This window comes from Pezoporus flaviventris, unplaced genomic scaffold, assembly GCF_033815535.1.
Source record: "Pezoporus flaviventris isolate CSIRO_AGI_PZ_B2104156 unplaced genomic scaffold, CSIRO_AGI_Pfla_v1 ptg000040l, whole genome shotgun sequence".
NCBI classification, from domain to species: domain Eukaryota; kingdom Metazoa; phylum Chordata; class Aves; order Psittaciformes; family Psittacidae; genus Pezoporus; species Pezoporus flaviventris.
Window position 1 is genome coordinate 9,248,190 of NW_026892588.1, and position 21,957 is coordinate 9,270,146.

The 21,957-nt window shown below is 43.2% G+C and overlaps 1 protein-coding gene across 2 annotated transcripts in view; it reads right to left on the reverse strand.

Annotated features, from left to right (window-relative positions):
- Positions 1-21,957, reverse strand: part of RYK (receptor like tyrosine kinase) — a 58,496-nt gene that overhangs the window by 20,860 nt on the left and 15,679 nt on the right. The window contains exons 3-9 of one of the 2 annotated variants that reach the window (XM_061465220.1): positions 21,736-21,835; positions 20,431-20,565; positions 18,599-18,655; positions 17,863-18,007; positions 14,566-14,666; positions 12,194-12,319; positions 9,214-9,300 (exon numbers count right to left, since the gene is read on the reverse strand). In XM_061465220.1, the coding sequence (XP_061321204.1) occupies positions 9,214-9,300; positions 12,194-12,319; positions 14,566-14,666; positions 17,863-18,007; positions 18,599-18,655; positions 20,431-20,565; positions 21,736-21,835 (751 nt within the window). Of the gene's footprint in view, positions 1-9,213; positions 9,301-12,193; positions 12,328-14,564; positions 14,667-17,862; positions 18,008-18,598; positions 18,656-20,430; positions 20,566-21,735; positions 21,836-21,957 lie in introns of both variants that reach the window. The other variant, XM_061465219.1, reaches the window with a different exon arrangement.

Here is a 21,957-nt window from a genome sequence, read left to right on the forward strand (position 1 = left end):
AGGTTTGGGGCTCACAAGAGCTGTAGTATTTGTTGACTCTGAATAAGGACAGAGAACAACCAAATAACACAGTGAAGGGGATCACAGATTAAGGTGATGCTCGTGAATGATGCTCCACATCAGACTGCCTCATCAAACACAGAGAAGCACCATGCTCAGTCTAAGAATTAGGGGCTAACTTTTTTGGAAACTATATTACAGAAAAATAATAGTCAGAAATGTTTGGCAGGAAGGGACAATAGAAGAGGGCAGAATTCAGGAAAAGTTCCCAAAACACTGAAAAGATCCATACTTTTTTTATTTCTTTAAATAGGGGACACTCCTTTGCTTCTTGCTGGAAGTCACTACAGGAAAATACTTGCCTTTATATAAGAGGACTATTACTTTTGTTAAAGATATGACAACTTCAGTAGACACAGTTCTAACTACCACCAACATCCTAAATGGCATCTTACCAACATCTTCCAAAGGGGCAGCATATCTACTCTTCAGAAATCCTCTCTGGACTTTACAGGGAGGAAAAGTGCTACAGAGTGAAAGTATACCACCTTAGAGGCACTCCTGAAGAAATAATGGAAGCATCTTGTGACTACAAGAGTAACTGACACTCTGATTATAGGAATGCCCATGAGGACATGCAAGAGACAAGAACAGAAAATGTGACATTGGCAAATCCCCACTATCCAGCCTTCCATGAGTCGCATCAGGAGAAATACAAACAGTTGCTGCAGAGGACAGAGCAAGTTCTGCTGTCTGACTCAATGCTGAGACAGATTTACTCACAGTTTACCCTCCTGCTGCCCATTAAGCAATACTTCCCTGCTGGTACCCATCCCACCTTACAGTTCAGCCATACCAGACTGATTCAGAGGTAAGGATTTGTTAGGCAGGAAAGGAAGCCGATTTCACACTGCTTGTGTTCATAGAATCACAGAAAGGTCTGGGTTGGAAGGGATCTTAAAGTTCATCAAGGACAGTGACACCTTCCACTAGACCAGGTGTCCTGGGTTCAGCAGTAGCAGTCATGTTTTTTTCCTTTGTGTTAACTGGTGCAGTGCTGTGTTTTGACTTCTAGTTTTGAGAACAGCGTTGGTGAAGCCGATGTTTTCGGTTGTTGCTAAGTGATGTTTACCCTGACCAAGGACTTTGTGAGGCTCATGCTCTGCCAGGGAGGAGGGGAGGCTGTGAGGAAGCAGAGACGGGGCGCCTGACCCGGGCTAGCCGGGGAGGTATTCCATACCACAGCACGTCATGCCCGGGGTGGCGGGTAACTGGGAGTTGCCCGGAAGGACACGGGCTTCCGGGTGGAACTCGTTTTCTTGGCCGGTGGTATCGTATTCTCTTCCCTTGTTATTTTCCCTTATCATTGTTTTAGCTGATAGTAGCGGTGGTGATTTGTTGCTGGACTGTTCTTGTCTCAACCCGTAGGAGTTGCACTCTCTCGATCCTCCTCCCCGTTCCTCCGGGAGCGGGGAAGGGGAGAGCCCCGGTGCAGGGAGGGGGGGGGAGACGAACACGGACCTTGATTGTTGTCAGCTTGGCACCACTCACTGGGAGTGAGTGAACAAGTTACCTGACTGGGTTTAAACCACGACAGTTCTTTTTGGCGCCCAACGTGGGGCTCGAGGGGTTGAGATAAGAACAGATCTGACTGGATTGATAGTCACTCGTCACAATGCTGATTTATTGGCTCTCAAGGTTTTTCCTCTTGATCTCACAGTTTCAGTATACCATATCTTACGTCCATCCGGTATTGGCTGTATTAGTGTTTTTCAAGTGTGGGGCTTGGGCTAAGGTTTTTATCCCATTGTACTTTATGGTAATGACTTGTAATACAATAGAATCATTGATCATGAAACTGATCTGGTTTATGTTCCCAGTGTGGTCACCACCTTTATACTTTGGGAGGTATATGATGGAGGTGCTTAGCAATTACACATCTTTTTTCTCCTTCTCAGGTGCTCAACCTGTGAAGGAGACATCCTTTTACCCTCCTAGTCGTCCCCCCAGACCATTTACATTTGAGAGTTTTGAATTTTTTAAATGGCCTTTTAATGCTCTTGAGACTTGTTTGCTGATGGTGATGGGAATCACCATGCTAACACGCATACAGAGTGTGTTTTGCCCACTACTGATTTCAAGAGTTAAGCAGATTCAGGTTTGGGTCTTGTCTGGGGTCAAACGACGATGTAGGAGGACCGAGAGATTTTCCCAGAGGCTGGACAGCCATGAGTGGCAGGGTGTGTGGGATAGTATGGGCAAGTATCTAGGTCAGTGGGCCCCTCCAGTATTTTGGAATTTCACTACCGAACAACTGCAAAATCCAGAAGAATTAGTAAAACACTTAAATGAGGTGTGTGGTCATTCTGGCCATACCAGAGATGGACAAATCACGGCAACGTGCTGGGGCTTGGCCTATGCTTACAGGGCCTTGTTCAACACTATTCAGCACCTTCAAAAGGAAAAGAATGTCGGCGGATTTGAGGGCAAAGTGACAGTCGCTACTCAAACTTTGGCTGCAATGAACTGCGCAGCTACCCCAGTGGCAAGTACAGCAGCTGCTCAAACTTCAACTGCAACAGACAGCGCGGTTACCCCAGCTCCAAGCACGGTAGCTACACCACCCCCAGCAACAAGTACAGTCGCTACTCAAACCACAGTGATAATCACTGCAGCCAAACCAGAGGACCAATTCGTACCAATATCAGTTGCCCCTGTACGCAAGAGAACAAGCAAAAAGGAGGCAAAAAGGGTGAAGCGAGATGAAGAACCAATGAATTCACCACCCGGTCCAGAATCTGATCAGGAGTCATCCTCACATGACGAAGAAGAAGAAGAAGTAACTTCTCGACCTCGGACCTCAACCGAGCTGCGGAATATGCGAAAAGATTTTACCCGTCAACCAGGGGAGCACATCATCACCTGGTTACTCCGATGCTGGGACAATGGGGCCGATGGTCACGAACTAGAAGGTACAGAAGCCAAGCAGCTGGGATCACTTGCTAGAGAAGGGGGAATTGACAAAGCAATTGCAAGAGAGAAAAAGTCCCTCAGCCTTTGGAGGAGGCTCTTGGCAGCTGTGAAAGAAAGGTTTCCGTACAAGGACGATGTTACGAGTCGTTCGGCCAAGTGGACTACTATAGACAAAGGCATCCAGTCTCTGAGGGAATCGGCCATCGTAGAGATGATCTATCACATCAAGCCGAATAACGGGGATACACCTATAGATCCAGATGAAGTTGAATGTACACGACCCATGTGGCGAAAACTTACACGGAATGCACCGTCATCATATGCCCATTCATTGGCAACAGTGACCTGGAATGACATAGTACCACTAACAGTGGATGAAATGGTTCATAAACTCCGAGAGTTCGAAGACAATCTCACTCCTTCCATCATCTCAGCTGTGAAAAAACTGTCCCAGGACCTCGACAAATTGAGGGACGATGTATCTGATTTATCCAGCTCCTCACGTGTACCAACACGCGTCTCAGCTATTAACAAAAGACGTCCTATTGTTCAAGAGAGGAGATACAGAAGGTATACGCCACGGGGTACCCTATGGTTTTACCTGCTGGATCACGGAGAAGACATGACAAAGTGGGATGGAAAACCTACTTCAGCTTTGGAGGAACGGGTGAGTGAACTGAAGAGGGGAGCAAGGGCCAAGACTGATCGTCCCATGAGAGCTACGGCTTCAGTCTCTGGTGAGCAGTTTCCCAGATGGAGTGGAAGAGCTGATTTTACTCCAGCTCCTGTGATAACGAAGAATAATCCCTTTCAACACGACTTAAGTGTCCAATGCTGTGACGACCATTAGAGGGGCCCTGCCTCCAGCCAGGTGGAGGTAGGGGACAATCGGATTTACTGGACTGTGTGGATCAGATGGCCTGGCACATCAGTCCCACAGAAGTATAAGGCTCTAGTAGATACCGGTGCACAGTGTACCCTGATGCCATCAAGCTGTCAAGGGGTGGAACCCATCTATATTTCTGGAGTAACAGGAGGATCCCAAGAGTTGACTGTGCTGGAGGCTGAAATCAGCCTGACTGGGAGGGAGTGGCAAAAGCACCCTATTGTGACTGGTCCAGAGGCTCCATGCATCCTCGGCATAGACTACCTCAAGAGAGGGTACTTCAAAGACCCAAAAGGGTACCGGTGGGCTTTTGGTATTGCTGCTTTGGAGACTGAGGAAATTGAGCAGCTGTCCACCTTGCCTGGTCTCTCAGAAGATCCCTCTGCTGTGGGGTTGCTGAAAGTTGAAGAACAACAAGTGCCAATTGCGACCACAACAGTGCACCGGCACCAATATCGCACCAACCGAGACTCCCTGATTCCCATCCATCAGCTGATCCGTAGACTGGAGAGTCAGGGGGTGATCAGCAGGACCCGCTCACCCTTCAATAGCCCCATATGGCCAGTGCGAAAGTCTAATGGAGAATGGAGACTAACAGTAGACTATCGTGGCCTGAATGAAGTCACACCACCATTGAGTGCTGCCGTACCGGACATGCTAGAACTTCAGTATGAACTAGAGTCAAAAGCAGCCAAGTGGTATGCCACGATTGATATTGCCAATGCATTTTTCTCCATTCCTTTGGCAGCAGAGTGCAGGCCCCAGTTTGCTTTTACTTGGAGGGGTGTCCAGTTCACTTGGAACCGACTGCCCCAGGGGTGGAAACACAGCCCTACCATTTGCCATGGACTGATCCAGACTGCACTGGAACAGGGGCAAGCTCCAGAACACCTGCAATACATTGATGACATTATTGTGTGGGGCGATACAGCGGAAGAAGTCTTTGAGAAAGGGAGGAAAATAATCCAAATCCTGCTGAAAGCCGGTTTTGCCATAAAACGGAGTAAGGTCAAGGGACCTGCACAGGAGATTCAATTTTTGGGAATAAAATGGCAAGATGGACGTAGACAGATCCCCACAGATGTGATCAACAAGATAACAGCAATGTCTCCACCAACTAATAAGAAAGAAACGCAAGCTTTCTTGGGTGCAGTGGGGTTCTGGAGAATGCACATCCCAAATTACAGTTCGATTGTAAGCCCTCTCTATCATGTGACCCGGAAGAAGAATGATTTTAAATGGGGCCCTGAGCAGCAACAAGCCTTTGAGCAAATTAAACGCGAGATAGTTCATGCAGTAGCCCTTGGACCAGTCCGAACCGGACCAGATGTAAAAAATGTGCTGTACACTGCAGCTGGGGAGAACGGTCCTACCTGGAGCCTCTGGCAGAAAGCTCCAGGGGAGACTCGAGGTCGACCCCTCGGCTTTTGGAGTCGGGGATACAAAGGATCTGAGGCCAGCTATACCCCAACTGAGAAAGAGATACTGGCAGCCTATGAAGGGGTTCGAGCTGCTTCGGAAGTGATTGGCACTGAAGCACAGCTCCTCCTGGCACCCCGGCTGCCCGTGCTGGGCTGGATGTTCAAAGGCAGGGTCTCCTCTACACATCATGCAACTGATGCTACATGGAGTAAATGGGCTGCACTAATTACACAACGAACTCGAATAGGAAATCCCAGTCGTCCAGGCATTCTAGAAGTCATCATGGACTGGCCAGAGGGCAAAGATTTCGGAATGTCACCAGAGGAGGAGGTGGTGCGTGCTGAAGAGGCCCCACCATATAATAAACTGTCAGAAAGTGAAAAGCAGTATGCCTTGTTTACTGATGGCTCTTGCCGTATTGTGGGAAAGCATCGGAGATGGAAGGCAGCTGTATGGAGTCCTGGACGACAAGTTGCAGAAACTGCTGAAGGAGAGGGTGAATCGAGTCAATTTGCTGAGGTGAAAGCCATCCAGCTGGCCCTGGACATTGCTGAACGAGAAAAGTGGCCAGTACTTTATCTCTATACTGACTCATGGATGGTGGCAAATGCCCTGTGGGGGTGGTTGAAGCAATGGAAGCAGAGCAACTGGCAACGCAGAGGTAAACCCATCTGGGCTGCTGCACTGTGGAAAGATATTGCTGCCCGGGTGCAGAACCTGGTGGTGAAGGTACGTCATGTAGATGCCCATGTACCCAAGAGTCGGGCCACTGAGGAACACCAGAACAACCAACAAGTGGATAAAGCGGCTAAGATTGAAGTGGCTCAGATGGACTTAGATTGGCAACATAAAGGTGAATTATTTTTGGCCCGGTGGGCCCATGACACTTCAGGCCATCAGGGCAGAGATGCAACATATAGATGGGCCCGTGACCGAGGGGTGGACTTAACAATGGACACTATTGCCCAGGTTATTCATGAGTGTGAAACATGTGCTGCAATTAAACAAGCCAAGCGGTTAAAGCCTCTTTGGTATGGAGGACGATGGTTGAAGTATAAATATGGGGAGGCCTGGCAGATTGACTATATCACACTGCCACCAACCCGCCAAGGCAAGCGCCATGTGCTTACCATGGTGGAAGCAACCACCGGGTGGCTGGAAACATACGCTGTGCCCCATGCCACTGCCCGGAACACCATCCTGGGCCTTGAGAAACAGATTTTGTGGCGACACGGCACCCCAGAGAGAATTGAGTCAGACAATGGGACTCATTTCCGGAATAACCTTATAGATATTTGGGCCAAAGAGCATGGCATTGAGTGGGTATATCACATCCCCTACCATGCACCAGCCTCTGGGAAAATCGAACGGTACAATGGGCTGTTAAAAACTACACTGAGAGCGATGGGTGGGGGAACTTTCAAGCATTGGGATACACATTTACCAAAGGCCACCTGGTTGGTCAACACCAGAGGATCTGCCAACAGGGCTGGCCCAGCCCAGTCAGAACTTTTACATATTGTAGAGGGGGACAGAGTTCCCGTGGTGCATATGAAGAATTTGCTGGGGAAGACAGTCTGGGTTATTCCTGCTTCAGGTAAAGGCAAACCCACTCGTGGGATTGCTTTTGCTCAGGGACCTGGATATACTTGGTGGGTAATGCGGGAAGATGGGGAAGTCCGATGTATACCTCAAGGGGATTTGATATTAGGGGAAAACAGCCAGTGAACTCAATTGTATGCTGTTGCCTGCTGTGTAATGCTTTTATAGCCCATCAACTAGATGTCTCCAGGTCACCAGCGACTGGCCCTGACTTCCCTCCAGCCATCATCCCAACAGAGAATGAACTTGGAACATCATGGACCGAATGGACTCGGCAGCATTATAGGGATTGGTCCATGCACTAAGAAAATGATTTTTTTCCTCTTGGTCTGTATGTATATGGATGTATATATGTGGGAGAGCGATGGTGTATTGAAAATGTGGGATCTGAGCACGACGTGAATGGTATGGAATAAGGGGTGGATAATGTCCTGGGTTCAGCAGTAGCAGTCATGTTTTTTTCCTTTGTGTTAACTGGTGCAGTGCTGTGTTTTGACTTCTAGTTTTGAGAACAGCGTTGGTGAAGCCGATGTTTTCGGTTGTTGCTAAGTGATGTTTACCCTGACCAAGGACTTTGTGAGGCTCATGCTCTGCCAGGGAGGAGGGGAGGCTGTGAGGAAGCAGAGACGGGGCGCCTGACCCGGGCTAGCCGGGGAGGTATTCCATACCACAGCACGTCATGCCCGGGGTGGCGGGTAACTGGGAGTTGCCCGGAAGGACACGGGCTTCCGGGTGGAACTCGTTTTCTTGGCCGGTGGTATCGTATTCTCTTCCCTTGTTATTTTCCCTTATCATTGTTTTAGCTGATAGTAGCGGTGGTGATTTGTTGCTGGACTGTTCTTGTCTCAACCCGTAGGAGTTGCACTCTCTCGATCCTCCTCCCCGTTCCTCCGGGAGCGGGGAAGGGGAGAGCCCCGGTGCAGGGAGGGGGGGGGAGACGAACACGGACCTTGATTGTTGTCAGCTTGGCACCACTCACTGGGAGTGAGTGAACAAGTTACCTGACTGGGTTTAAACCACGACACCAGGCTGCTCCAAGGCCCATCCAACCTGGCCTTGAACACTGCCAGGGATGGGGCAGCCACAGCTTCTCTGGGCAACCTGTGCCAGTGCCTCACCACCCTCACAGGGAATAACTTCTTCCCAGTATCTGATCTAACTCTATCCTCTGTCAGTTTAAAGCCATTCCCCCTTGTCCTGTCACTGCAACAGCATCCATCACAAAAACTGCCACTTCACATTGTTTCAAGAACTAAGAACCTCTTCTTTAGCTACTTTTATTCCAAATGAGGTTGACTTCAAGAAACTCCTCCCCTTAAAGTGAACACAAATATTTTTCTAAGTGGCTCTCCAAATAAGCTTTCTTTTATTATTATCACAAGCATCTGACTGTGTGAGAAACACACCAACTATAGGAGGTTGCTTCTTTTAAAGAATGTATTTTTCTTAAAAATGGCACAGAATGGGTAGAAGAAAGATTCAACACCAACAAAAAATTCAGCAGCTTCACCAATTCCCACCTTCCTCTTCAAAATGAGTCTCTTTAAAAACTCCTAGCCAGGCCAAAAAAAAAAAAAAAAAAGTTGAAAAACTTATAGAAGCCTAATTGTTTGGTTTGGGGATTGTTTGGAGGTTGTTTTAAAGAGTTAAAGAACTTGTAAAATGAAAACCAAAAGGCAACGCACCCAACTGAAATGACAAAAGTAACTGGTGAAGCAACTTACTGCATGAGGAATTCAGCAAAGCTGTTTTGAAGTACTAGAAAACTCTGATAATGTGTGTAAAGGAAAGGATGTATGTGGACTCTATGTAATATATATGTAGGCTATCTGTAATACAGTTTTCACCTATACTTACCTTGTTGTTTCTTACATCTGTCCATCATGACTTAAACCACTCCAACAACATATTTCTTGAACAAGGATGGTATATTTTTATAAATTATGTTCTAAATATTAATTTTTATGCTTCAGTAGCAAAATTTAGGGATAGCAGAAACTATGCCCTATCTTCTGTACAACCACATATCTTCATAAAAGGTTTTAAAAATGCACTGCAGGTGCCTTTTTCAGCAGTTTGCAGGGAAAAAGATTGTGGATGGATAGAACAGTGACATGCTAGAGGAAAAGAAAAACACACATTCTTCTTCCATATAAGATTTCTATTCTCTCTGGCTGAAGGCAGCATCCAAATTGCTTTTGCTTTTTAAGCAGTAGTAATTTGCATATTTTAGGGAGGAGGGGGTTGGTTTTAAAGACAGATTTGATGCACTCAGCACGCACCACAATCCACACAACTGGACACAAAAACACTCCTTAATGCAAATGTACCTTTAACAGTTTTGACAAAAACTTGTTTCTCTTTACTGGGGTCTTTTTCCTCTATTAGAATCCCGTGAAAAATGCGCCCAAATGTTCCTGTGAAGAGAACATACAGTAAGTATGATGTGATTAACATACACTGATAACATTAACAGAACTTCAGATTAAGAAAACTCTACCTTGAAACATATCAGCCAAAGCAAAACCTTAGAAACAGTTGCAGCTGAAGCCTAAGTCCCAAGTGCCCTATATTAAGTCAGCAATATATAACCCAACCACTTCTCCAGCAAGAGGTGGATTCAGAACTATATCCAGTAATTGCTGAAAATTTTAGGTAACTAGAACTTAAGGGGACAACTGTGAAAGTGGACCCATAACACCAGCAGAACAGAGTTAAATTAAGTATCAATACCAATGATGGGGTTATTTTTGGTAGTTCAGTCTTTGACAACTGCACTAAACACCAGCTCCAACCTTTTCTCACACAGCCAGTCTGGAATTCTCCAGCATTTCTCAAAAACACGAATTTTGGTTTGGTTTTGGTTTTTTTCTTTAAATCTTCACAGGGCAATACTGGTTTCAGCCAATCTGTACCCATGGAACAGTTTGAAACAAACAGTAGCCCACTATTCAAATGTTTCACCTCAGCTGGAAGGTTTTGGGTTCATTTGGGTTATTTTTTCAGTCTCTCCAACATTTTTGCATTCACAAAATTTTAATGATGCTATTGCAGGAAGAGGAGCTACAGCTGGGAAAAGAACAACTACAGCGTGGTAACACTTTGAACTGAGTTTTTATACAACTCAGGTTGGCAACACTTTTCTGTCACTCTATCACCATGGCACCAATGTGCCATGCAGTCTAACCACAAATATACAGGATGAATTATTGAACAGTAAACTAAAACCTTCCTATCTCAGCTCTTGAAGACATCAAGTGCCTTAAGTATGTATTTCCAATACACAGGTGTAAGTCAAAGGGAAGAGAGCATCTTGTACTGAAATGTGTGCTGGTATGAAGCTATCTGTAAATGCTGAAATTAAAGAGGATGAGGAAGTATGTAAGAGCAGGTATGACTAGAAAGTAGTTTTCATGCAATCTAATATCTAGACACAGTAAGACTGTAACAGGGTTTTGTTGTTTTGGTTGTTTGCTTCTTTTAAGCAAAAAAACAGTAACCTGAAAGACTGGTGGTATGTTAGCAGGAATCAGATGTCACTGGTGTGCTGTAACATTTAGAGACAGCACTGTGAACATGCTACTTCTGTCTTGCTCTCCCCAAGGCTTTTCCCAGGTTATGCTGTTTGTATTCCAGACTGACATCAAAGCCATTTCTCTTCTTCACCAGAAAACAGTAAAAGGTCCATGTACTGTGAACATCCATTTGCTAAAGCACACCTATTTCATAAGAAGCTTTTGTTGTTTTTTCTTAAGACACCTACATTTTTGTCTTACATCTAGTATAATATGAGCTTGAGGCAGGTTCAGAATCAGATGCTGTGCAAGCCCAGCAATACAAAAGGCCTGTACAGACCCATCTTCCTTTGCGCTCTCTCAAGACCTGGTGCTTTACACCACAGCAGAACCATAACACTCTAAATTATCTGCATGTTAAGGTAGGTTATATTATGGAAGCTACTTTGATGTTTATACTGAATCTCTAACTAAGATCTGCAAAACATGTTCAAGTTCCACTGGCAGCACTTAGGAATTCTTAAAAATTTTATGCAGACATTTCTATTATTCACTTCTTCGCCTCTGAATCTGTTTTGTTCTTAGATGACAGAGACTCAATTCCGTTACAGTCCTGAATTAAAATTGATAATTGTTCATTAGGACCTGTCTTTAAGTTCTCTAACTTTTGATGGGTTTGACAGGCTAAAATAAGAGCTGGAAGCCAAGAAACAAGATCCCAGTGTTAACTGGGTCCATATCACATTCAACAGCCATTTAAGCTATATCTGGTGGACTAGGGCAGCTTTACTACTTGGTGCTAAGCATCTGAAGCATAGCTGCAGCACTGAGTCACTTCTGGTCATAGGATGACTCTTGAACATTACAGCTACAAGCAGCAGACAGTACAAAGGAAAACAAAGCACAACCTGCATGCAAAGGAAGCTTTTTGCAGAACCACCATTGGAGTGGAGCACAAAGATACCTCCATAGAGATTTAGAGGCATACATTAAACAGGGAGCATAACATCCTCCCATTGTTTTCAAGGCAGCAATGCAACACATTTAGCAGTTCTGCCTCCAAAGGATGAGCGTCTCAGATCTCCAGCTTCAGAAGTTTGATTTCTCATGAGGCTCAGGGAACACAGACTCGAAGGTTCAGCAGTAAAGAATAATGACTATTATTTAAATATTTAAGCCTATTTCCCAAATTCAGTCTCAACAAGAACCAATTAATGTTGTGCATGAACACTTCCAAAGTAAACATTAAACTAAATCAGGTAATCTCTGTATTCTTCATATCGGAGCTGTAAATGTTGCATCTGCTGACCAGATTTCCAATAGGAAGCTATCAAATTGAGACAGTGAGATTTGTCAGCTGAGGTTTCTGTGGGCGTCAGGGTTTTTTTTGTTTTCCATTTTTCGTTGTTGGAGAATCTCTCCTGTAGTAACTTACAAAAGTGAGTTACTTTGCCGCTGACAACTGATTTCCTCATTCCCTAACCATCTAACCCTTTCCTTTAAATAAAGGACCTTTACATAAAGGACCAGATTATTATTACAACAGACAAGCTGAATGATTTACTGAGAATGATTCGTCGCTTCCCATTCTAATGAATTCTGGAAACTGCTTTCCCCACCCAACCCCCCCAAACGCAAAGACAGGTCTTCCTGCAAAAATTCTTCTCCTTCACCACAGTTATAAAGATCAGCAATGTCATCCATGATTAATTTCTGAAAAATCCAGCTATTAAAAAATATACAGACATATATATACACACACACACATTGTAGCCTACAAGTGTCCTATTAATACCTTCTTGAAGCACATCTTTTAGAGTGATCCTCTCCCTGGAGATGGCTATGTCCTTCACTTTAGCTTTTGCTTCCATTAGAGTGACACTTTTAAGATCATTCTTCTCTATCCGTAATGTAGGATAACCTGAGGAGCCAGCAGAGCCAAACAAACCAATATAAATACCCTTATAGTAAGAACACAATCACATTGCTTCACCTCAGCACCACCTACAGGTAAAAAGACATGGAAGCAGCATGTATTTAAAAATAGTTTGTTAGTCTTTAAAAGACTAGTAATGTTTAATAGTATTAAACAACAACAAAAAAAAAACCAAGCCATGTGAATGTAATCATCTGCAGGGAAAAAGATACCACCCAGGAATTTTATGTACAGTCATGCAATCAACTCATTATTAACAGCAAGTAAACTCCTTATATACTGAAGTCGATTAACATGACACTGTTTCCTTGTTGTCAGGGAAGCGCAAAGACCACAGTCAAGAGACTTGGCGAGGAAGATGCCTTTCACCAGCAGAATATAACGAGAACTATCAGTGCCCTCTTCTGGCACTTCTAGACATCTAGATACAATACAGACAGGCCTTCATATTTCTGTACACATTTATGAATTATCATGGAAATCTTGAAAATTACTTTATTTACTTGTTACTGAAAAAAAGTTAACTCAAGTGTGGAAGAACTGTTCTTCCTGTTGATCTCATGCATGTAGTCTGGTTTTGCTCAATCTAATCTGGCTTGCTCAGCATGGACAAGGCCCTGGGGAGACCTTAGAGCAGCTTCCAGCATCCAAAAAGACTACAGGAAATCTGGAGAAGAATTTTTTATATGAGCACGTAGTAACTGGACAAGGGGGAATGGCTTTAAACTGACAGAGGACAGAGTTAGATTAGATGCTAGGAAGAAGCTCTTCACTATGAGGGTGGTAAGGCTCTGGCCCTGGATGCCCAGAGAAGCTGTGGCTGCCCCATCCCTGGCAGTGCTCAAAGCCAGGTTGGATGGGGCTTGAAGCAACCTGGTCTAGTGGAAGGTATCCCTGACCATGGCAGCCGGCTGGAACTAGATGAGCCTTAAGGCCCTTTCCAACTCAAATCAGTCTGTGATTCTGTGAATCTTTTTTCTTCTTATACTTGTTTTTACTGTTTCCTATGCTACTGGGGATGTCTCAAAACAAGTAAGACACGTTCTGAAATAAGGACTAAACACAGCAAACAAGTGCCATTTAGGCACAGTGGCTACCATGCTCATCAAGGTGAAGAGGGTTTCATCATCACTATGGTCTTGGTCCTCCCACCTTTTGCCAGAGGGTCAGTTATAAGTTTTTAGGGATCATATTCACTTAGAAGGCCATACCCTCTGAAAACCCATCTTAGTGCTCTTACAACTATGCTATAAGCCAGTTCAGAGACCCAAGTCAAACAAAAACCCCATCACTCTACAGAAGAAGTCAAGGTTGGGCTGGCTCAGCTCCCCACATTCTCTTGCAACCTAGCAGCATAAGTGCCAGCACAAGGGAAAGGCCCACAGCCAGTCAAATGAGACTGAACGGCCAAGGAACAGCACAACAAATGTGGCCCCACGCCATCCAGCTTCCCTACAGTCTGAACAGTCCTTGCAGTGATGCAACGTGGAACATCCCTCCACTAGAGGGGACAGAAAACAACTGGAAGAGTAAACACCTCACAGATAATAAATACCTTCAGGAATTGCAGAATTAACACAGAACATGGCTAGTATCAGTCACCCAATCAGTCTGTCAAGGACCATACAAATCATTGCCAACCTTCCTTTTAATTTACTGCTCTATTTCATGTTTTCAAGCAAAGCTGTAAACTAAAAGAGATCATGAATATATCACCTTTGTAAAGCTTTCTTCCTATGCATTTCCACTGCAGGTTGCAGAAACAAGATGAGAACAACATAATCATCAGTAATACATGCTGATGACATCAGCTGCTTTGGTCTCCATGCATGAACTCATCCTAGAGCTAGGTGGATACTTCCACTTTCTATTCTCTCTTCCAGCTCTACACCACCCTCTGCGAGAGCTGCATAAGGCAGCTTCTTTCCAGTGTTAAGAAAACAAACTTCACAGATACCGGTGAAGTCTTTCTGGCTGACTGATGTATGTGCAGGGAGAATATCATGTTGGACAAAACACGGGATCATGATCATGTGATGACTCCTGGGCTCCACTACTTAAGGACGCCTCAATTACCATGGCATGGGTGGGTAAAACCACACACCACGTGAACTTGAGAGGCAAACTGACAGCCAGAAGATTCTCTTCTACTTGATACTAAACCAGTGTGACTCCTACCACCAAATATTCCAGCTGTGCACAACAGGGTCTGTAATTAGATTAACACTTACTGGTTACTGGCGTTGCATTGTTCGGTGTGTCAGCTCGCAAGTACTGTGTTGTCTGTGTGGAAGGCTGGGATAAACCTTGTGAGCTACTGCTGTCACTAATGCTGTTTTAAAACAAAAATGGACATGAACATGACTGCTTGACACTGGAATAAATAAAAACTTTATTTACCAACGTTAAATCCAGAAAATTTTCTAGGCTTGATTTTTAAAGAATGGCATTTTTAAAGTCTCTCATACATTAAAATGCATTTTGGGAAACTCAAAAGTCTTAACACTTCTGTCCTTTGAGTGTGAACAACTTCTTACTGTTTTGTAGAATTTGCTGTTTTCCAGTACTTTTCCCCCACTTTTGGAAAATCAAGCTGACAAAACATTTACTGCAAGAACCTCCCATCATCCCAGAAACAACAACAATACTACATTCCAAAGACTTGTATGCATTAATTTCATTGTACAGATACCCCACTGAGACTCAATGAATACACTTGTTTGGAAGGAATAGCCTGAGCAAAAAAACATGAAGCACCCATAACACCCTGCAAACCTTAACCAGCTTTTTGCAGCCAGAGTGATCTCCTCTTGCTCACTTTGGGCATGTTAGTTGCTCTTTAGCTCCTGTGCTGGAGCAAAGATCAAAAACATATTCCCTACAGTTCACTGCTGTAAACAGTTGTTTGCCTTATACAGAAGGCTGTTTTCTGTCTTATCCTCACAGACAAAAACCCTAAAGAAAGAGCTGTTGCAGCTGTAATGGCCTAAGAACAGGTGAGCAAGTCCTGGCAGGCAAAGGCAGTACCTGTTACTAGCTCAGATGGCGGGGCTGGAATAAACTTTTTTGATGTCCCTCCCAAACACAAACATCCCCCCTTTTTTTTGAAACTTAAAAGCTTCTCCACTTCTGCTGACTGTATCAGGAGAACAAAGAGACTGGTTTGAGGAAAAACCCTCTGCCTTACCAAATAATCAAGATTCCATTTGCTTCTTGGGCTGCTACTGAGCACTGACCAAGCAGTGCTAGCCATCCTCACAGGATTTTTTAGACATACTTAGTGATGCCCTAAAGGACCACGGTTAGCTTTGAAGCAAGACTTCCTTTAAAAAAAAATAAGAAAGCCAGTCAACTGTTCTCCACTATACCATAATCACAGATGAACCTGCTGAATTTTTTCTTTAGAACTAATTCTCAATACAAACATCAGGCTTACTGATTAATAGCTGGCCTCAAGCTCTCCCTAGAAAACCCTTTTTAAAGTCATTCCCACACTCACTGCCTTCCAGGTGTAGGGGTCCAGCATAGTTTTCAGCACAAGGTTAAAAGCCACTGTTGGTGGCCCCCACTTCAACTTCCTTTAAAGTTTCTGAATGAATATTCTCTGGTGCTGGCAACTTACTACTGTTTATTTAACTGTTCGCACTGCTGCGACTACAAGATGTCTCAATATGATCCACTCTCAGAGAGCTGCTCAGAAAGATGCGCCCTGGCACGGTCACTGCACTAAACACTGATGTGGAACTTGCATTTATGGCTGAAAACTGCTTTTGTAACTTGATCATCCAAGAACCCTATAGATTTCTTTGGCTGGCTTCCTGCTGCAGGCAACCCTGAAAAAGGAATTACTCTTTTTATGCCTGTTGCAGGTTTGAAAAACTACCTTTTTGCTTGGCTTCAATCTGGTTTTCAGGTTTTACTTGCTCATGTTCATACACTCTCAGTTTTCTCACTTGCACACTACATCAGCTTTTTGAAGGATGCCTTCTAGCTTTTAATAACCTCCACTATCCTGCTGTTAAGCCATGCCAGCTTTCTCTGGCACTTTGTCAAGTGCCTGTGATAGGCATGCAAGCATTTATTCTGAACTTTCAATACAAGGTTCTTACATAGTCCATGTGCAGCCTGTAAACTCAGCGGCCTGGCTTCAGTTTCTACTTAACAACCTTCCTCATTTTAATTTAGCTGTAGTTTTCAAAATTAAGAGTATCAGGAGTGGGGTTTTCAGCCTCTGTTGCTCCTGGAAGGTCGTTAACCCTAATGATGGTATCATCTTTGAGTCAGAACCCCTTCACAGCAATGTTCTGAGCTTGCAATTCAAAACCAGATCAAAAGTTGTTTCTTCTATCACAAGTTCCTTGACTAAATACTACAACAAGCAGTCACTGATGATACGAAATGCTAGGGCATTAACACTAAGGCTAAATTTTAACACCGAACCAGCTTCTCAAGCAAGCACTGAACCATCCCCTCGGTTTCTTTCCTGGTTCCTGTGAGTGCTGCCTGCTCTGAAAAACAAAACTCCAGATCCTGATTTTCAGGCACATTTTGCCTGTGCTGCACCTCTGCTATGACACTAGCTGACCACAGCTCTTACCCAGAAGCCCATCCAAGGTTTTGTCAGGTCAGGAAATTTTGGGCTCAAAAAACCCCAAGTCATCACATTGCTCTCTGAAGAACTAAATCCCACTATCTGCACAAACCTCACAGAAATTATCAGAAAGCCATACACCAATTTAGAGCAAATTCTCTAATACCTGCAAACCACACAGCATTAACAATAGATGAATTTTTAGCTTGTATCTCCACAGAAATCAAGTACAATGGAGTGGATGAAAGGACATTTGATTACACTAGGCTGAGACAAGTCTCTCAAAACCTCATAAATGACACTATTCACACTCTACAAATGTAATACTTTTCCTTTCTGAATTAAAGCAAGCTGCACATCCTTGTACTTGGGCTCGTGCTACAAGTCCTCTTCAGATGCATGTGCCAATTCGGCTTTTCAGAGTTGAAAATACATTTGGGAGAACACCACATTTTCAGCTTTATAACCAACCAATTGTAATCCCCACACTTTACCCCAAGTCCAAAGTGAATATTGGTAAATCAATCAGAATAGAGAAAACTGAAACTCAGAAAACTGAAACTCAATCTCCTGTAAAAGTCAGTAAAAATCAACTATTTTCAGTGTGCCCAGTTATCTGTCGAATTTTCCTTCAATCCTGACAGTCCCTGCAGATCTGCTTCCATCCAAACTTCCCCACTGTGTGCCATACACACAACTACTCTGGAGAAAACCCAGCAGCCACAAACCTCCCACCCCATAAGCAGCAAAGAACACGCAACTGCTGCCATTCTGCTGTATGGCACTTACCACAGCTCTACACAAGTCGTAACTGCTACCGCTCGACATCAAGAGTGGAAAATGCAAGCTACTACAGAGTGCTCATTCTGAGACCAGAACTCCCACAAACCTGAGTAAACGTGCCCCAGGAAAGTATCTGAAAAGTCCGAATACATACCTGTCATCCAACTCTATCCTTTTCATGCTGTGAAGATGCAAGACAGCCAATATTATTGCCACCAGGAATATAACAGCACAGCACACGCCAACACTGATATAAAATACACGGGTAGAAGTGGTGGGAGCTGCATTTACAGGATCAACTGAAAGAGAAAGGTGAAAGTTACTGAACCTTTCTCAAAAACAAGGAAACAAAAAGAAAACAAACATTTTGTTAGTTCCAGCAAGCTGACACTTCAGGAGGGCAGTGTTGCTGTCCCTAGACTCACCCCCAGTGCCCTGCCACCCAGGTCCGCTAGGAGCCAGTCTGCAGAGGAAGACAGTGATATACCCCCAAAAGACTGGCCACCACGGTTGCTGATGCAGCAAAGCAGGGCAGGGCACAGCAAGGCACTCAACACCTGTATTTATTTTTTGGGTCAAAAGGAGGGTTCCTACTGAAGGATAAAAGCTACCCAAGAACCTCCTAAAATAGTCTTGTTGGCCCTGCTGGTTCTATCTCACACAATCCCTTGACCTTCCTCCATGGCTCCCATGCTGCAAACACAGTAGAAGCATGGACAAACCAAGTCTGCAGCTCAGATGAGCCCGAACAGAGCATGTGGCATGCATATGCTAATTAAGCCTGGAAGAACAGGAGTCACCTGCACACCAGCACACACACCAATACATTAAATAAAATCAGATTAATACCTAAGTACACCAAAATAAGTTGTGCACTCAGAAGTACTCACAGATAGCCTTGCTGCTGTTTTTATCAGATGCTGGAGATTTTACTTCTGGTTCAAGCTCTAAACAGATGAGAGAAAACCATTAAGTTCGGTATACATTTATTATTGCAGCCCTTCACAGGAAGTCAACTGCCTTATTTATGGAAAAACAAACCTGCTTTTCCAAACAGGTGAGCCGACTTCAGGACTACAATTATCTCCCGATTTCCATTTTAAAAACCTAACCACTGTACAATAAAAATCACACTTAAGATGCATGGGTCAGGTATTTCACCACTGATACACATGTCCATTAAGGCCATGCTTGAACCCACTGAATCTACCTACCTCAAAAAACCTTCCGGCTTGTCCACCAAAGTCCAAAGCAGCAACAGTAGAAAGAGGAGGTGCAGAGTATATGAGTGTATGCTAAGACACTAAATAACAAAGACCTCACAGAATCAGTTACTACTGGATAGAAAATAATATCTGAAATGTTTAATCAATACTACCCTGACCTTTTGGGAAGAAATTCTGGCTTGAGTCTAAGGCTACTCATCCTAGGAAAAAGTAAGAGATGCAGCCATGGGCACTGTGCCTTCTCAGCTGATGCTACAGTCATGAGTATTTTAAAACTGAAGAATGAAAAAGGTTATGCCTATTTTAATGCTCATAAATATGGAAAAAAAGTAACCAGGACGATCACTGTCATTGAAATTCTTACGAACCCACAGAAACATAATCTTTGCAAGAATTCTCTGCTTAATTTAGGAAGTGGTTCTATCTCACACACCCAGGTAACTGTGAAGTACCTACGGAAACCTCCTCTGCACATTCAGTGGCTCAACAAGCTATGAATGCATAAGCAGTGCTGACTTCCCCCACCTAGAATCTTTGAAAAAATACCTAGGTTAAAAAAAATTGCAAATTATCAGCCAGACCTCCATTTTCGCTAGAGATACACTTTAAATTATGAATGATCTTCCTATAGCATCAGCACAGCATGAGTGTCACACTATTATGTGCTAAAATGCCATGCTAGCCCTTTCACCCACGCCTTCCAGAAGTTCATCCTTAGGCATTCATACTGAACAGAAGTGACAAACACACCTCTGAAAAGCCAACTACTGTCCTCAAAGGCTTCAAGTAAACCGAACAGAGCCACAGTGAGCACATAGATAGAAAAGTGGTCATCGTCCAAAGTTGCCTGAGAACAGGCCACCATAGCCATTTTTAAGGAGAGGACAGTTCTTGAGTCTTTACAAGATAATTTCCTTCTGATGCCTATGAAGCTACATATAGGAAGTTGCAACAGGAGACAGAAACAATCCAAGAACAAATTGTGCCTGCAGATTCCCAAGTCAAAACCCAAGAGTCGATCCGGGATTTCTGAAGTCTGCATTATCTACCAATATCATTTTGTACTCCAAGTCTTAAAGACTAACACCTGCTTATAATCACTAAACAGCCAATTTTAAGTTTATCACAATTTATAGATTAAGTAGATTTTGTTGGTAATTCTTAGAACAATCCAAATACTCAGAGTGCTGCAGTTTTGAAGAATTTGTTTCTTCCTTCTAAGCACAACAGAGAAAATGCTTTTTGTTATATATGTAAAAAGGTCTGTCAGCACAGCAGAACACTGGTGGAATTTTTTCATCCATCAGATTCTCCTTTTAAGAAAAGTCTCCATTCATCCCTGAAAAGCAGAATTTTACCTGGTTTCTTCCTATCCTCTTCAACATTCATTTTCAGGAACTGTCACTTGTGTCCTGGTTCATATACCTTCCCACTCCTTTTTCCTATCATACTTTAAACACTAAAAGCTTTTTGGTATTTGAAACTTGATGCCTTACTTTTGTAGCACATTTTCCTTCGCTTGAAATTTAATACTGTGATGTTTTTTGATGAATTTATTGTCAAGTTGAGCTGCATTAGTATTGTGACCTCAGAGTCAAGTCTGCCAGTGCAGGAGAGTTCAACACGAAACACTGCAAACAGACAACACAACTGCATTACAATTCAGTCTGAGCACTTTTCAGACATCCTAGTGAAAGAACGTTTAAATGATAAGGGTCTTTTAAAATTATGTTTATAATACACATTTTTAAAGAACGTGCTACTAAGAAATGCTGTTTTAGTCTTCATGCTTTGTAATTTCAGACAACTATTAAAGCAGGAAAGGGCACAGATTTGTAATTAATTTATGCAAATTGCATTAAACATTTACTGATTACTAAAATTGTATTTGTGGATAAATGACCATTAGCCATCCATTAGCTCTGGAGTTCAAGTGCTGTCACAAGAAACCTCCATTACTACAGAAAACCAGAAGATTTAATTTTCCCTGTTGCTTTTTCAAGTGCTATGAAGGTTAGCGTTTTTTCCACCACCAGTAAGCTTAAATATTCTGGTCTCTGCAAATCTGACTGGAATCAAAGCTTAAACTAATATGGCACTTTTTATTTTCTAGTTTATAGGCCAGTATTATTTATGCCAACAGAGCAAACACAATAAGCCTAATTCCCCAGTGTCTGCTTTCATAAAGTAGTGGTACGCAACCAAAGCATCTACATATATATATATATTTTATTGCCCCTTGAGTATCTAACAGAGCACAAGACAGTGAGAAACCATACCTGAACAAGCTTCAGTAATGATAATTTGCACATTTCCCGAAACCAATGCTAGTGTCTATAGTATAAAATCTACGGAAGAGCTAGCATATATTCAAAATAGTTTTCTCAGTTTTAAACTTACCAAAAACACTTCAATATATTAACAACTCCCACACACCTTGAAATGCCATCTCTATAGGCTAGAGAAATTAAAAGGTGTGGATTTTAAAATTCATGCACATGTTAATTATTATTGAAAGAGAACAGGAACCTTGCCTTGTGTGTGTATGTATACATAGGAAAATATCTATCCTCCACTGAACAAGGGTGAAAAAATATTACTCCCAGATTAATAGTTTCAATCTATTTAGCAATACCCTTTTAGCAATATCAGAATTGTTGCAGAAGCATGTAAACATATGTTTAACAGAGGAAAATTACTCTTACACAAGACTACACACATTTGGAAAGAAATTAAGTACCACCTGAAAGCATCATTAGTATCAGCACTAGCTGTGCACTTCTGGGGTGTTACGGGTTTACCTGAAAGGGTGCGAGGAACTTCTCCTTGGAGAGAAATGTTGGCCTGGGGCATGGCCATCGCCATGGGATTATCTACCTGAAATCCCAGTTTATACTCAACCTGTAGCAACAATTGGGAAACAGAAAACATGTAAGAAATATCTATAGTAGTAAAAAGAAACGCTACATAGTCATAATTATTCTTGAAATTAAAAAACTATCTTTAAAACAAACAAAACAAAA